Genomic DNA, 16,469 nt, shown 5'->3' on the forward strand with positions numbered 1-16,469 from the left:
TGTCTTGACCTGCCCAAATTGCAAGTCTTTGAGGCTTTCTGTATTGGGAGATTTTGCTGATCTCAGCAGTTCGATGTGTTCATGAGTGTTGTATGAAGTATGCCCAAAGTCAAATTGCTCTGTGGTGTCCAGTCCATGCAGTTTCTGGCTTTCTACCTACTCTACTGGAGGAGTAACTAAAACATACAGCTCACCAATCTGCCATCTTGCCCCGCCTCTTGAATTGATTCTTTTTGGCCTTTTCCCCCATAATAATATGGTATATTATTCAAACATGTGGTAACATTTAAGTGAGTTATTAGTGTGGATTAATGGACAGTGCACTGCATTTGAAAGCAAAAGACTTGAGATTTAATATTAGTTTTATTAACTTGTGGTTAGTGATATTCAGTGGAACATTAAACCCCTGAAATGCTCTGCTAAAAAGGAGTCAAATAAGCTTATGATCAAATATGCATTTTAAGAAATGCTGCTTATTGAATCTCCCTCCCAGAGATAAAGAGTACATATAAGCATATTAAAGTATCAAAGAAGTCCAGTAGTAAAGAAAGCTGATGAACTTAGTTTAACCAAGTGTTTCTTGTAACTTCTTTGACCACAGAATCCATTTTGGCATAATATTCCCTGGAATTATTAATCCATAAAAAGCCTTTTGGGAAAAGCTGCTATAATTAAAATCATCCTAATTCCCCTTAAATCTAGATTTTATAAGCTTTCCAAGCTATGTGTCTCCCCTTACTTCTTCTAGAACTATACTTCCAGAACTGTCCTTTCTCTGAGCAAAAAAAAAAAAAAATGTATTTTAATTTAAATATCTTCACTAGACATTTATCTGCATGTCCAAGGGTCCAAAAGTTCAGTGAAGAATGGTCTGCGATAGAAGTATAAATATTCAATGTCTGCAAACTTGACTTCATTGCATTTCTTTTCAAAACTTTACTCATCAATTGCCTTTTATTTATTTTTTCAGGGGAACACTATTTAATCTTTTGGTAATTTTAATTAGTGAGCCTCAGATTCCAAAATCTCATCCTGTGTTTGATATCCAGTTGGTGGCTGATTCAACTTTAGTTGAAATGTCTTTTGATGCTGAGGTGAGATGAAAATTTGGGGGGTAGACTAAATATAATGTATAAGGGCCCTGGCTTCTTGTCTTTTAATGTGAACCATGGCATTGTAGAATATAAATTATAATTAAATCAAAGATGTTTTGTCATTGACCTAAAAATTTAGATTATTATTCTGTCGATATTCATATATCTATATGATATGTTTTAAGGCATATATACTAAAAATAATTAGCAATCTATAAATTAGATAAAACTGTTTATCTCTGTGTGCATACACAATATTTACGCACATATAATACTAGAGTAGGAGTCCAATGGGTAAGAAAGCACTGTCCTTAGGGATTTTGGGGGTTAACTCTCATGTCTTAGTTTACCTTGGAAGCTCAACCTGCTGAGCAGTGCAAGCTCTTGGCGAGAGTTATACTTGTTTTTCTAAGGTTGTACTAAAACATTAGATATCAAGATGCCTAAAAAGCACTTTTTTGCGAGAATAAATCAGCCTATTATCAGTCCATTTTGAGTTAGGTCAGCACAGTATTTTAAAAACAAGGATGGACCATGATTTGATAGTTCTTGAATGTACCATCAGAGTTATGTTTTAAAAAAGCTCTTTCATTTACTCACTCGATAAATAGCTATTGAACATGTCTTATGAGTGTGTGATAGGCAGTGGGGTACCATCAGTTAGCAAAACAGACACTCTCTGCCCTCATTGGTTTATAGTTTGGTGGGTGAGACAGACATCAATCAAATATACCCAGGAATATATAATTACAGACTCTCTGTAGAGCTCCTATGATGCTACTGTCAGCAGTGGAATGAAGAGATTAGAGATTAGGGATTAGGGAGTGGGACAAAAGCAAGACTCAGAGCTATTAAGAAGCTAGTACAGTAGTCCAGGTGACAGATGATATAGGTCAGGCAAAAGCCTCCTTGACCTCCCAAATGAGACTAGATCTCCTTTTTAGAGCTCTCCTAACTTCCTGTACTGTTCTTTCATACCCCTTATCTCAGTTTATACTATGTATTTATTTATTTGATTATTTGACTGATGTCTGTTCCCCAACTACACTGTATATTCCACACAGGCAGAGACCATGTCTTGTTCTCCTAGCACAGTGTTTGATGCACATTTGTTAAGTAAAGAAGAAAAGGGCTGGTGATTGTAAAGAGGAGAGATTCTAGAAATTTTCAGGAAGTTAAGATGATAGGTTGATGTGAAGATAAAGAATAATCTTAGAAGACGACTTTTAGATTCTGACCTGGGAGTCAGGTAAGAATTACAGCAAGAGTCGGTAAAAATAGAAATAAGTTTGGCTTTGGATTTGTTGAATTTGTCTATGACAATTCCACGTGAAAATGTCTAGTGGGCAGAATAGACAGGTCTGGGTTTCATATTTTTAGACTTGAACTGTTGGGCCTGGGGTATTACTGCTACCCTGGGTAAATAATACAAATTTTGGTTCCAAGGCCTAATACCATAAGATATTTCAAACTACAACTCTTCCTAGCAAAGAATACTATGTAGGGACAATGTGTTGGCCTGCAGCATGCCCACAGACACAGTTCTCATGCCCCAAGTGGCCTGTTTGGAGAGTTTTTTAAAGCAATAAAATGTGTTTAAGCCCTATATTTACCCATATCACAGAAGGAGTCTTAGTTAAAGTTGGTCATAAGCCTAATTTCCCCAGAGAATCCTAGGTGTGTAGAAAGGGAGCATTTTCTCCCACTTCAGTTCTGAGCTACAGATTTCTATTTCTACATTCTTGAGAGGAAGTAGGGTTGTGTATCTGTCTAGTTGGTTTAGCAAATCAGGTGTGCAATATTTTGTGTTAGTACTCTTTGGGTATCTTCTTTCCTTGACCTACTTTCTTGGCCATTATTAAACATGTAGACTTTTTACAAGAGCCACTTTCTTGAGAACGACTCAACCATGTGGAACAGGGAGATTGTCTACACTAATATTCCATACTAATTATATTTTTAGTTCATTAAAAATTATTTTATAAGGACATACAGGAAACCAAGAGAAATTACCATTTTTTGACTCTATGATATTGCATTGATTATTCTTTAAAATTTTAGTTACAGAAGCTTATCCTGGAATATACAAATACAGCTACATCACTTTTATATGAGATACTTCTCGTCTTTCAGCAGGTACACTATATACTTATTCTATTATGTATATCATATGATATATGTTATATGATTAATAATATACCAAAAATGTTTAATTTAGAGATGGCCTACAAAATTGGCTAACTTAAATGATAATATCTTTAGTTCTTAGGTTTAGCTTATTTTCCAAAATAGTGATTTTGAAGATTTGATTAATCAGGATAAAAATGTATTTGAGAATGAGTACTCTATTGGATATAGCTTGAACTTCATGAATATAACTTGTTTATTTCCTTGAGTCTTTTAGGGAAATCTTGGGTTGGGATCAACAAAGTTTGCTATTAATTGGATGATGTCCTTTCTACAAAGTCACCCTCCCATAGTAAGTACCTAAGAGTAAAAACAAAATCAACACTTACGACTAATTAAACAGAAGCTCTGTGCTTAATTCATAAAACACAAATTTTCTCTATTAAGTAGTCATAAATAAATATTTTTTATAAAAATATATTTTTATATAAAAATAAAGTATTTTATATTTATTATAAAATAAAAGCAAAATGGTAAATCTGACAATTGTATTACTAATTAAAACAAAACATCATTACATTTGGGGCCTGAATGTTTAAGGTACTGAAATGGTATCTTAAATGTTATCTGTATGTCATGAAAAACACTAAGATATGTATAGAAAACAGAATATGAAATTACTGGCTGTATAATTAAGTATAAAGATTAAAATTTATGTTAAACAGAGCTGCACTGGCTGAAGTATGCATATAGCACTTGGGATAATCTGTGGCCTTCTGTCCAAGCAGTCACCATGCTAGTCCATCCTATCACCATCTTACCCCTTGATACTGCAATGGTCTAAATTATCTATCTTCCCAGCAGGCCACATCCAGTGGAATCTTTTCAAAATAAAAATCTGACTTTATGTGATTCCTTGCTTTAAATCTCTCAGCAGCTTTTCCCTTTGGAGAAAGACTAAACTCCTTACTATGGCCCACAAGGCCCTGCATGCTACGGCTCTACATCCTCATCAGGTCCCTCACCCTCCCTATGTTCTGTACCAGCCACTTGCCTATCTCAATCATGGCCTCTATCAGTGTCTCCATCTGAAATGCTTTTTCCTCCCTTTTCTACCTGGTTAACTTCTACACACCCTTCAGGGCTCAGTGCCCCTTCAGAGGTTGTTGGGTGGGGGTAGGGAATGTGGTTCTCTGACACCCCTATGTCAGATTCCCCCATTACAGGCACATATGGCACATAGCATGGTATGCTCTTCCTCTCCTTCACGGGATTTGTACTGTTGCAGTTTTACATTTGTTTGTCTTATTATTTGGTTCTTTCCTGTGATAGCCATTAGTGCCCTCATATATTCTGGTGCTCTCTCCTTCCAGGCACATGGTAAGATTGTATTCCCCACTCCCCAATCCCTTGAAATTGGGCCCCTCTCCTTTCTTTGGCCAATAAAATGTGAGGAGAAGTGGCCTGCATCATTTCTGGGCAGAAGCTTTAAGAACCAGTGCATGCTTCCCTGAGTTCTCTTTTCCCTCCGACATGGTGACTGGCAATGTGGCACCTGGTGGCTCTCCCCTAGCTGATATCCCTGACTGATTGTAACAAGAAGAGCCTCCCACCAACCCATGAGGAACTTACAGTGGGAGCAAGAAATAAACCTTTGCTGTTTTAAGCAAACCACTGCTATCATGACTGATACACTGTCTTCCTCCCCAACAGCCCGCAAGTGCAATGAGGGCAGGAACCATGTCTGTTGTGCTTGGCACACAATAGATGTTCAAATAAAGTATCTCTTAAATTACTGCTAATAAAGGCTTTATCCCTTAATCTTTCTCATCTATCCAAACTTAGTTTTCCTTTATTTGTGCATGCATACATTCAATCAATATACATTTAATCAGAAACGCTCCGAAAGGTATTAATCCAAACTAAATTTTCATTGCTAATGGAGGACTTGACAGTGAGGTAATGTGTTTTTCCATATTTGAACATGCCTCTGTTAACTGTCAGTGATTCTCTGCTCTGAGCTGTTTTCCAGAGTGATGATAAGTCTGTCCTATCAAATCTAGATTCTCTTGCTATTCCCTATGACACGTGTGGGCCAGACAGTGCACTTGTCAGCAAAACTGATTCCTTTATACAGAGATTGAGTCCATGAACTTGGCTCCTTTAGCAGCACACAGATCTGATGAGAAACACAGATTCCAACCAGTCTCAGGCCCACCTCGAGCAGAGTCATGAAGTTATAGTCACAGTAACAGAGACTCATAGCTGCAAGATGCAAGACCCCTACATATCTGTATGGTGGTTGCAGACCCTGTAATCTGAACTTATGTGTGGAAATCTGGGGTCCTAAGGATTCTAAGCAACAGAAAAGTTTCTTTATCAACCTCTATGGTTAGTTCACTAAGGTACTGAGTTTAGTATGAGGCCAGTCTGTGACCATGAACTATCTCAGGATGAAGGGTAGCTGAAGGCACATACGGAAATTCTCCAAGATCACTAATACTGTTGAAGGCTTCAACATTAAGTCAATTAAAGTGTTTGGGTAGAAAAAGACCATTTGAGCTAATCTTGCAAATGAAGAAACTATAGAGATCATTTGATGCACTGGCATGTCAGTCAACACTGGCTGATTATCTCACTGGGTTCAAGCAAGGTACTAAAGAAGTTAAGACTTTAATTCCCAAATTTGCTAATTAGCATTGCTTTGTTCCACTGCTCCAGACTCTAACCTCAGTCTGTGTTGGCCAGACACACTGCTTAGTCAACATATGTAAATGGATCTGGATTGGGCAAAACTTGCTTCAAACCTCATGCCCTACCTATGCAGGACCAGTAGCAACATCTTTCCATAGAAAAGGCAACTTATTTATTGATTAATGGGTGTGCAGGGTGACCAGCTGGTTAGAGCTTGAAAGGGCACCAGCATTCCTTTCTGTTTTCACACGAGCCAGGACATGGAATAGACCTACATTTATGGACAGTAGTTTGAAAAATGCCACCAAAAAAAGATTTATGAAATCCATTGTTCTTGGTTTTTCTTTGGTTCTGTTGTGAGTGACAGCCTTTTTTTGTGTGAGAAGCAGGCACCCAATAACTTTCCCTGTTTAATTTCCCCATTTAATTTCTCCCTGAGAAAAGATACCATAAATGCTGTTGATGAAAACACAACTAAGAGTGAACATCACTTGCTTGTGTCAGGCCTGGTTCTCTTTGCCTTCTCACATACAGTAATGTTTCTCCAGGTGTAGTCCAAGGAACAAATGCATCAGAATTGTTTGTGATAAATATCGGGGTGGGGTGGGGAGGCAAGATTCTGTATTTTTAATGAGTTTCCTAGATGATTCTTATGCATACTAAAATTTCTGAACCACTGCCAATGAAAGTCTAAGGAACCCTCTTTGGAAGACAAAGGGAGTTTGTCTACTTGTTCTTAACAGGTAGAAAAGAAGAAAAACCACCTCCCTCATGGGGGGTGGGGGTGGTGGCTTAGAACTGTCCAAGTTCCCCCTCCATCTCCACTTTTACTTCCAATGTTCCTCCATTTTGGAGCCAAACTTCCTTGAAAGTCAGTGCTAGTTCTGACTCTGCTTGTAGAGGGGGATTTGGTAAACCCAACTGGTCTATGTTGTGGTCTCAGTAAGACATAGTGCAAGGGCATTGGTGCAAAGGTGGTGAGGGCTTCAGCCCAGATTTATATAGAGGCCCCAGCTGAAACAATGCTCTTATGGGTGCTGTACAGCCTACGTGTTAACTGCATTTTCCTTGTCTAGATTACTTTTGTGGCCAGTATTGTGAAACAAGTCATGAAGGGGCTTTCAGCTTCATTTCAGCTGCTAAGTCCCTGCCAAGCAGTTCTGTTGTACCAGCAATTTTACATCCTTAAGAGCTGCCTGCAATACAGCAAGACTCTAGCTGAGTATATTAGAAATGACTACAGAGAAGAATTCAGGTAAGAAACAGGTTTGGATCTAACCTACGGTAAAACTCCTGTCATTTCTGATTTTCATCAAAACTACAACATGGATGAACATTTAGAAGAATGACGACAATTTGTTTTGTTTTTATTGATGTTTCACCTCAAGCTAAGGTGAGGTGGAGTTTCCTGGTGTTCTAAGAACATAGCTTTTTGAGTATATTCCCAGGGAGAAAAGACTAGTGAAACAGGAAGCTGTCTTTGAAGAACTGGTTCTCATTTGTTGTTTTTATTGCAGCCATCATCTCACAGAAGTAGTAATGATTTTAACCTACTGTGAGTAATTAAGAGTAACAACCCCAACTAAGAGGGATGATAAATTATGGATCGGGAATTCAACTGTCACTAGAAAGAAACAATTGATAAAGGAAGAACAATGAATGAAACTGGTTATTAGTTTTTTGTTTCATTTACCCCTCTCTTACTCTCAGTAATAGAACAGCATTAAAGAGCAGGAGCAAGCATTGGTTTCCTCAGCTAGTCTGTTCTCCTGCACTTCAAGGGTTTCTATTTCTATTTATAGGCTGAAAAAGCCAAGTGCACTTAATGGTACAGCCCCACATTAACACCTATTAAGGAAAAAAGCTGTGTTATGTCTGACTTTAAGAAAAAAAGGGTGCAGCAGGCATCACTTTGTCACTAGTTTGGATGGAGACATAAAAGGATGTGGAGGCATACACATGGCCTTATAATATGGCCTTAGATTGGCCTTTTGAAAAATTTAAGCTCAGTTTATAGAACCTTTTTTTCCTCAATGTGGTTTTACACCATACGTTCCATTCCAGCTGCTATGAAAGGGTTTTTGTTTTTGCCAACTTTGTTGGCCCACACAACCCAATTTTCTTTTTCTGCCGTCTTTTTTTTTTTTTTTTAATTTGAGGTAAAATTCACATAACATAAAATTCACCATTAAACTATTTTAAAGTGTACAATTCAGTGGCTTTTAGTACATTTACAATTTTGTACAACCATCACCATTTTACAATTCCAGAACATTTCCATCACATCAAAAAGAAAACTTGTACCTAATAAGCAGTCTCTCTCCATCCTCCCTCCCCCCAGTCCCTAGCAACCACTAATACACCCTCTGTTTCTATGGATTTGCCTATTCTGGACATTTAACTACAAATGGGATCATATAATATGTAACCTTTTGTGCCTGGCTTTTTCTCTTAGCATAGTGTTTTCAAAGCTTATTCATGTTGTAGCAGCGTGTGTCCCACAATCCAATTTTTGAATTTTTAGTTATGAGCATTTAAAAATCAGAACTGGCAAGAACAGTGTCACACTCCTACGTGACAGTACTTGGCTGGAGCTCAATAGGAGTTACTCTCATAAGTGCAGCACGTACTGTATAGTTGGCTTCTGTCTCCTCTTCTCTCTATTGCTTATTCTTCCCTTATCTCACTAATTTATGTTACCTGTGGCCATTTAGGTTTGTAATCCTTGTTTTAAACTAGTGATTTTCAACTTGTTGTGTGACAGTATCATCTGAGCAACTATTTAAAAATATTGACACTCACATGTAGAAATTCTGTGTCATTTTTGTCTGGGGTGGAACATGGGCATGGGCATTTTTTTTAAAGCTCTCCAGGTGATTCCATTGTGTAGCCAGGGTTGAGAATTACTCTTTTAAGCCTCCCAAGGGAATGGCTAAAGGCCTTCACTCTAGCCTTTCCCTAGTCTTTCCTATAATTTTACCAAAATCACAGAGTTGAACCCGCCCCTTCCCTCTTAACTTGTCCCATAGTGATCACCACAGCTTGACCCTTTCATTTCAAGTTTTACTGTGTATTGCTTGAGGAACCCAAAAGTAGGAGCCTCAGCTCACACTGTGGTGAGGAATAGTCCTGGCTTCCTTATTAATGCTTTGGTGACTGATACATTATTAATGAAATTTACTTCCTTTTCTGAAGTAAAGTGCTAAAGTGAGCTGAAAGGCACACATTAGAGATCTTCCAGGTCACAAATAGGGGAAGCTGGAAGCTGGAAATGCTGGCTGTCTTATGGCTTAGACTCCCACACCCAACAGTGAGTGTGACTATATTGATATGACCAATGTGAAAATTACTGTTTTTATAGCTCCCTATTTTGCTTCTTTTTACAATTTGCAGGTACTTTATTCACATGCCAGCCTTAGAAGGCTCCCATTGTGTTACCCTATTACCCAACCTACCACTCAACTTATTCATGAAGTTCTGAACTTGGTTGAACAGAAACAAAGTGTAAAATGTTAACAAGAGTATAAAATGTTAATCAACAGTCAACTTAATATTTGAGAAATACATATTTTTATTCATTTCATACCAAGCTATCCCCACACCTTATAAACAAAGATTTTATTTGAATTTTCCATCAATAATTCTTTAAGAGAAGTCTTTCGAGTTACTTATCTGCCACAAAACAAAACAAAACTGTTTAAATAAATTCTGACATACATAAAGTGGTGCTAAAAGCTAGTGTTTTCTCTAGGGAAAAAAAAGTTAGTATCTAAAGATATTTTTTAAAAGCCCTATAAAGGGAACAGAAGCCTCTGGAGAATGAATGTAGAAAATGTAATCTGAAGACTTTTGTTAATATGAGGAGTTGCGTGAAGCCACTGAAACCCCCAAAGATAAATTGTTGTGGGGGATATAAATTACAGAGTGATCACTGGAGAAATGGTGAACAATAGGATGACACTCTCCTCTATCTGCAAAAATATCCATGACTTAATTATTCCTGGAGGAATGAGCAGGAAAATACAACCACAGCTATAAGAAATGTCAGTTCCTCATTTTATCTTGGAGAAAGATGCCTGGCCTTTCTTCAACAAAATTAAATGCATTCTACCACTCTATTTCAGTTACCTGTGGGCTAATCTGAGCAGTCTCATAGAGTCTCTGTGAAAGAGAAATTGCCCGTAAGTAGTTGTGGTTCTCCTACAACCATAAAAAGGGCGTTAAAAAGTCTTCCCTGTATCTTACAGCAATAAACTAATTTAATCCAACATAAACTTTGGTTTCACTCTGAGCTATTCAATTTGCACCTCCAAGAACCTAGGAACTGGGTCCTCCATTCAACTTATCATGACCTGAAGGAGGAGGATCAGAGAAAAGCCCACCTCTAAAGAAAGAGCTTCCAAGCCTTATTTGCCTGTGCTGTTCGGTGGAAAGAGAAACTCACTCAGGACATCTTATTTCTGGTTCTGACTGAGCCATTAAACAGCTATTTGACTTCAAGCAAGGATAGTGCATTCCTCTGATCATTTCACACTGAAACCAAAGAATCCTCCCTTTTTTGGACCAAAGTTTTCCCTTTCAGCTGTCACCAGAATCAACCCCCGCAAAGAGTCCAGATCTTCTCCACTATCACCCAACGAGGAGTTCAAGTCTTTCCCCCTCCACGTTGTGGGTGAAGAGGGGAACAAAGTGGTATTTGAACGTCCTAGGCAGTTACATTGGGATTATTCCCTGAAGACATTCAGTCAGAGGGAGTATGAAAAGATTCTTGGGACGGAGAAAGCATCACTTCAAACTGGACAAACAGTAAGCCATGGACTGACTACTGGTGAACGGTGGAACTCAGAGGATGGCAGCAAGAGGATCAACTTAGTTCTGCCTCAGCCTCTGTTTTAGTTTGCTAATGCTGCCAGAATGCAAAACACCAGAGATGGATTGGCTTTTATAAAAGGGGGTTTATTTGGTTACACAGTTACAGTCTGAAGGCCATAAAGTGTCCAAGGTAACACATCAGCAATCGGGCACCTTCACTGGAGGATGGCCAATGGTGTTCGTAAAACTTCTGTTTGCTGGGAAGGCACGTGGCTGGCATCTGCTCCAAAGTTCTGGTTTAAAAATGGCTTTCTTCCAGGACGTTCCTCTATAGGCTGCATTTCCTCAAAAATGTCACTCTTAGTTGCACTTGGGGTATTTTGTCCTCTCTTAGCTTCTCCGGAGCAAGAGTCTGCTTTCAACAGCCATCTTCAAAATGTCTCTCATCTGCAGCTCCTGTGCTTTCTTCAAAGTGCCCCTCTTGGCTGTAGCTCCTCTTCAAAATGTCACTCTCAGCTGCACTGAGTTCCCTCTGCCCATTAGCTCATTTATGTGGCTCCACTGATCAAGGCCCACCCAATGGGTGGGCCAACACTCCATAGAAATTATCCAATTAGAGTCATCACCCACAGCTGGGTGGGGCGCAGCTCCACAGAAACACACAAAGAATTCCAATCTAATCAACACTGATAATGTCTGCCCACACAAGATTACATCAAAGATAATGGCGTTTGGGGGACACAATATATTCAAATCGGCACATTCCACCCCCTGGACCCCAAAAGACAGTATCTTTCCATATACTAAATACATTCATCCCACGACAATATCACAGAAACTTAAATCATTTCAGTAACAATAGTTAAGTACAAGATCCCATCAAAATCAATTACAGGTATGGTCAGTCCTCAGGCATAATTTTCCTTTAGCTGTGGATCTGTGAACTTAGAACAACTTATGTGCTTCCAATAAACAAAGGAGGGACATTCATAGGATAAACATGCCCATTGCCATAAGGAGAAACAGTAAAGAAAACAGGGTTAACAGGACCAAAACAGTTCCTAAAACCTGCAGGACAAACTCTATTAGATTTCAAAGTCTGAGAGTCATTAACAAGACTATGTTGCATCCTTGGGGCTTGAGAGAGTGGGAGTCTAACCCTTCCCAAGGGCCTTTTTGGCACCCCTTTCCTCTCCAAACACTGGGGTGAATTTTCCAACATATCCACACATTGGGGAGACCACCTTCTTGGCCCCACCCTCCTCAAGCATCGGGGCAGCTCCCGGATTCCCTTCCATCTCTGTTGCACACGCTCAACCCCTTCAGAACAGTGTGGTGGCAGCCAGGCTCTCCCTAATTCCCTGGGAATGTGCTCCACCCTCTTTGGGGCTTGGGGTGGCAGGACATTTCCTGAGCATCGAGGTGAAAGGCCCACCCTTGACCTTCAGGGCAAACTCACCCTTTCCATGCATGTGGGCTGCTCTGCTCTCCCAGCCCAAGACCTCTTGATTCCAGACCTCAACCTCCATGGCTCTGTCTTTGAAGAAATTTTTCCTTCAATTTGTTCCTTGTCTGTCTCCTCCAGTCCAGACTGGCAATGTCTCTGTCTGTAAAGATCTCACAAAAATTCTGTTGGCTTCACATGAAGCACACAGGGGTCAAAGCCGTCAGACAATAGGACTTTCTACAAATCCTTTCTGCTTAACTCCTTTTCCAATCTTGGCTTGTACTGAAATGGCGGCTGGGTCCATGTTTGGTTACATCCTCATGTTGGGCTGTAGCTTCTGGGATCCTCCCCCACCCCCCCCCCCCCACCAGAAGCCTATAATTTTCCAAGCCATCAGCTTCTGGTTTCTTTGAACCCAAGAGTTCAGTTCTAAGTTTCTCTCTCTCCGCTCGCATTTTACTATAAGCTGCAAGGAGAAGCCAGGGTACATCCTCCACACAGTGTGGAGATCCCCTCAGCTAAGTATTCCAGGTTGTCGCTTTCAAATTCTTCCATCTGACACCAGGACTCAATTTTGCTAAACTCTCTGCCACTTTAAAACAAGGATCACCTTTCTTCCAGCTCGTAACAACACATTTATCATTTCTGTTCAAGTCCTCATCAGAAGTATCTTTAGAGTCCATTTTTCCACCAACAGTCTCTTCAAAGAAGTTGAGGCCTTTTCTATCAAGCTCCTCACAATTCTTCTAGAATCTTCCCCTTTTCCATTTAAAAAGGTGTTCCAACATGTTTGGTATTTGCAAACTCAGCAGTAAAAGCACCCCACTTCTCTGGTACCAAAATCAATTCCCTCTTTGCATCAAAGAATATGGCTTTTTCTGGGGAACATAATGCATCCAAACCGGCACAGCCTCTTAAGCTGCTCTGGCTCTGAACTAGGAGCAGTGAAGCCTTAGAGTTTCTCATGTGCTTCCCTGTTGCTTCTGCTCTCCCGCTCCTCTCTCTGCCCTGCCCTGAGACCATCATCTCCTCCCTGGGAGTAAAAACCCTGTCACAGTGGAACCAAATCTTTCCATGTAGGAGATCCATGACTTTTTTGAGAGAGAATATTTGTTGCCCTGATTCTTTCCAGTCTACCCTGTATGACTCATGACTATTCATCTGCACAGACTGGGAAAGGGGGGAAACCCAGAAATTAATACTTTGAAGGGTTACCTGCCACAATTATTTTCTATTTCTGCTTTGTACTTTGTTTTGCATTGTCGCCAAAGGCAAAAAAAAAAATCACTAAATAATCCATCTCTATTAGTCATTAGAAACATTTGATTGACTAACTGTTGACCTTAACTACAAAAGAATAATTATTTTTCAGGACATTTAATTGTAGGAAAGCTTGAATATAAAAATCATGTAACTTTTTAAGAATACAAAGGTTCACCAAAAAGGCAAGTAAACACATAGCCAGTTTCCAGGCCAGGTTCAAGGCTGTAGACTCTTTGATCACCTTTACAATAAATGTGAGAAATACTCTTCCTATGAGTGGGCAGAAATCTTTTTAGTCATGTAAACTTTTCTTAGCCATGTAAACTTTTTTTAGCCTTTGACTAGAACTTAATTATTAACAAATCAAACTGATGTAGCCATTCTGCAGAGTTCCTAACTGATTCACAGTAGTGTTAAACGAAACAAATGAAGGGTTTCTTCATTGATCTGAAATCTAGATAATCTAAATATTATGTAAAGGGGGGAGAGCCTGAAGTTTTTGTGCAGGATAGTGTATTTTACGTATTTCCATAATGAATCTCACTCACTGGAAGTATCACTTTTAAATGTATATAGGAATGCTTGAGAGTATATTAATAAATGTATTAAAAGGCATTTGACAAATGTGATCAATGCTTGGTGAATGTGCTCCAACCTGTGCCATTATGTTAATTTTTTTCCTTAGGTTAGGGCCACTTGTTTTCTATTTAACACATTTGCAGAGTAGAAAGATTCAGTGACAAATATGGAAGAGAGGCTGGATATTTCTTGAAGGGGTGAAGTTGAATGAAATTTTAGTAACCTTTAATAGTGTTAACTCACTGTCTGATTTCTCTTTGTTCATCATATTTATTTCTAAAATGCAGTATGGGCTTATAAGGTCAACTTGGACTTGGGTTTCCATAGGAGAAAGACACTCAGCAATTCTTCCCCCATCCAGTCAGACCAAACACTCCTATGTTTGTTTATCTGTCTTTGGGATCTGAAACTTTTCTCCCTTGGGGGAAGGCAACATGGTCCCTTCGCTAGAAGTCTGGCTAAGATAATTTTGTGGATAAGAGACCAGATGCTATATCAGACAGACATTGTTGTAAATTCTGCCCATCTACTTACTTGTCAGACCTTCGGAAGGTTAACCTCTTTCCAGAACCTCAGTTTTACCAATTGTAAAATAATAAAAAGTCTACTATAAAAGGTGGTGGCCATGGGAGTGAATCTCCCTGGCAACGTGGAATATGACTTCCGGGGAGGAATGTAGACCCGGCATCATGGGATGGAGAACATCTTCTTGACCAAAAGGGGGATGTGAAAGGAAATGAAATAAGCTACAGTGGCAGAGAGATTCCAAAAGGAGCTGAGAGGTCACTCTGGTGGGCACTCTTGTGCACAATATAGACAACCCATTTTAGGTTCTAATGAATTGGGGTAGCTGGTGGACAACCCATTTTAGGTTCTAATGAATTGGGGTAGCTGGTGGTGGATACCTGAAACTATCAAACTACAACCCAGAATCCATGAGTCTTGAAGACAATTGTATAAAAATGTGGCTTATGAGGGGGGACAGTGGGATTGGGGGGGGGGCATAGGGATCACACTCCCGTTTGTCTAGTTTGTGGATGGATGAGTGGAAAGGTGGGGGAAGGAAGCAAACAAACAAACAGACAGACAAGGGCGCCCAGTGTTCTTTTTTACTTTAGTTGCTCCTTTTCACTTTAATTATTATTCTGGTTATTTTTGTGTGTGTGGTAATGAGGGTGTCGGGGATTGATTTTGGTAATGAATGTACAACTACGTAATGGTACTGTGAACAATCAAATGTACGATTTGTTTTGTATGACTGCGTGGTATGTGAATATATCTCAATAAAATGAATAATTAAAAAAAAAAGGTGGTGGCAAATACATATTAATTTATACATAAACATCTAGTTCTATGCATAGCATATCTTAGGATGGACACATTTATAAAGGGAAGAGAGTAATTTACTTCTAATAGCAACTAAAACCACCAGAGGGCATAGCTGGATTAGGAAGGCGAAGAATAAAAGCAACACTAACCATGGAGCATTGTTCCTTACACTTTAAAAATTCCTGCAGACCTTCAAAATTAAATTATTTTTGTTGTCAGGTTTTTTTAATATGTACTATCCATAAATGTAGGTATAAGAAAACTTATGCTTTTATAAAATAAACACAAATTTACAAATTAAAATGTTTATAAGATTAAATGCCAATTAATTTCATTAATATATGATGTTTGGCTGAAACTAAGTCTCTTGCAAAGTGAATATGGTAGAATGCTACAAACTGACCCTTGAGTTCAACATCCTTCTATTATCTGGTTTCACTTTTCTGTTTCAGAGCCACTATAAATCTTAATTTACAGGCCATGCTGTGCTTTGACCGTTAGTTGGCATCAGCATTTCACTTATGTGCAAAGCCTACTCTGTTCACTTTTTGGCCAGAGACTTTTAAAGTCCTTCCACTCAGGGTCAAACAATGGATCAGTGTACACAATGCAAGCTTAGGCACATAAATGACATGAAATGAAAGAAAACTTTAAATTCTCAAAGAAACCCCATGGTCATTCCAGTTTACATCTAGAGACCCCAATATGAGACTCTGCTATAGAGGATAAGACCCTCAAAATGTTTTAAGTATGGTGACCAAGTTTGCCTGGGTAGGTCCTGATTTATTCCTTTCCCCCCAGGACCTCCTCTTTTCAGTTCTAAAGTGTCCTTATTTGGATGGTAAAGTATATGGTCACTGAAGTCATTAGCTGATCTAGCCCTGGGGTGGTGGCTTTGTTTTTGTTTTTGTTTTTTAGCCCTGGGGTTTTAATTTTTGGGCAGACCCCTGCCTTAGTAGTACGAGTTAGGAAACAAGCAAATCAATGCCATTTACTAATGCAAGTTTCCTATAAACTTAATCCAAAGCACATTTAGTCAAATATGGGTGAAGCTTTGGGGATTAAGCCAAACTTTGGACATGTCTTTCTGATCTCCTCTTGGGACCCAGAGACCTCAGTAGTTC

General features: G+C 39.1%; 2 protein-coding genes across 2 annotated transcripts in view; one reads left to right on the plus strand and one right to left on the minus strand.

Moving 5' to 3' along the window:
* The window catches only part of C8H12orf56 (chromosome 8 C12orf56 homolog), a 152,730-nt gene extending 143,299 nt beyond the window's left edge, over window positions 1-9,431 (plus strand). Inside the window, 6 exon segments of the mRNA XM_037847380.1 lie at window positions 971-1,094; window positions 3,156-3,230; window positions 3,499-3,573; window positions 6,992-7,170; window positions 9,309-9,331; window positions 9,334-9,431. Coding sequence (XP_037703308.1) covers window positions 971-1,094; window positions 3,156-3,230; window positions 3,499-3,573; window positions 6,992-7,170; window positions 9,309-9,331; window positions 9,334-9,431 — 574 coding nt within the window.
* The window catches only part of XPOT (exportin for tRNA), a 271,525-nt gene that overhangs the window by 199,702 nt on the left and 55,354 nt on the right, over window positions 1-16,469 (minus strand). The window lies entirely within an intron of this gene.

This window comes from Choloepus didactylus, chromosome 8 (genome assembly GCF_015220235.1).
Source record: "Choloepus didactylus isolate mChoDid1 chromosome 8, mChoDid1.pri, whole genome shotgun sequence".
Lineage (NCBI taxonomy): Eukaryota > Metazoa > Chordata > Mammalia > Pilosa > Megalonychidae > Choloepus > Choloepus didactylus.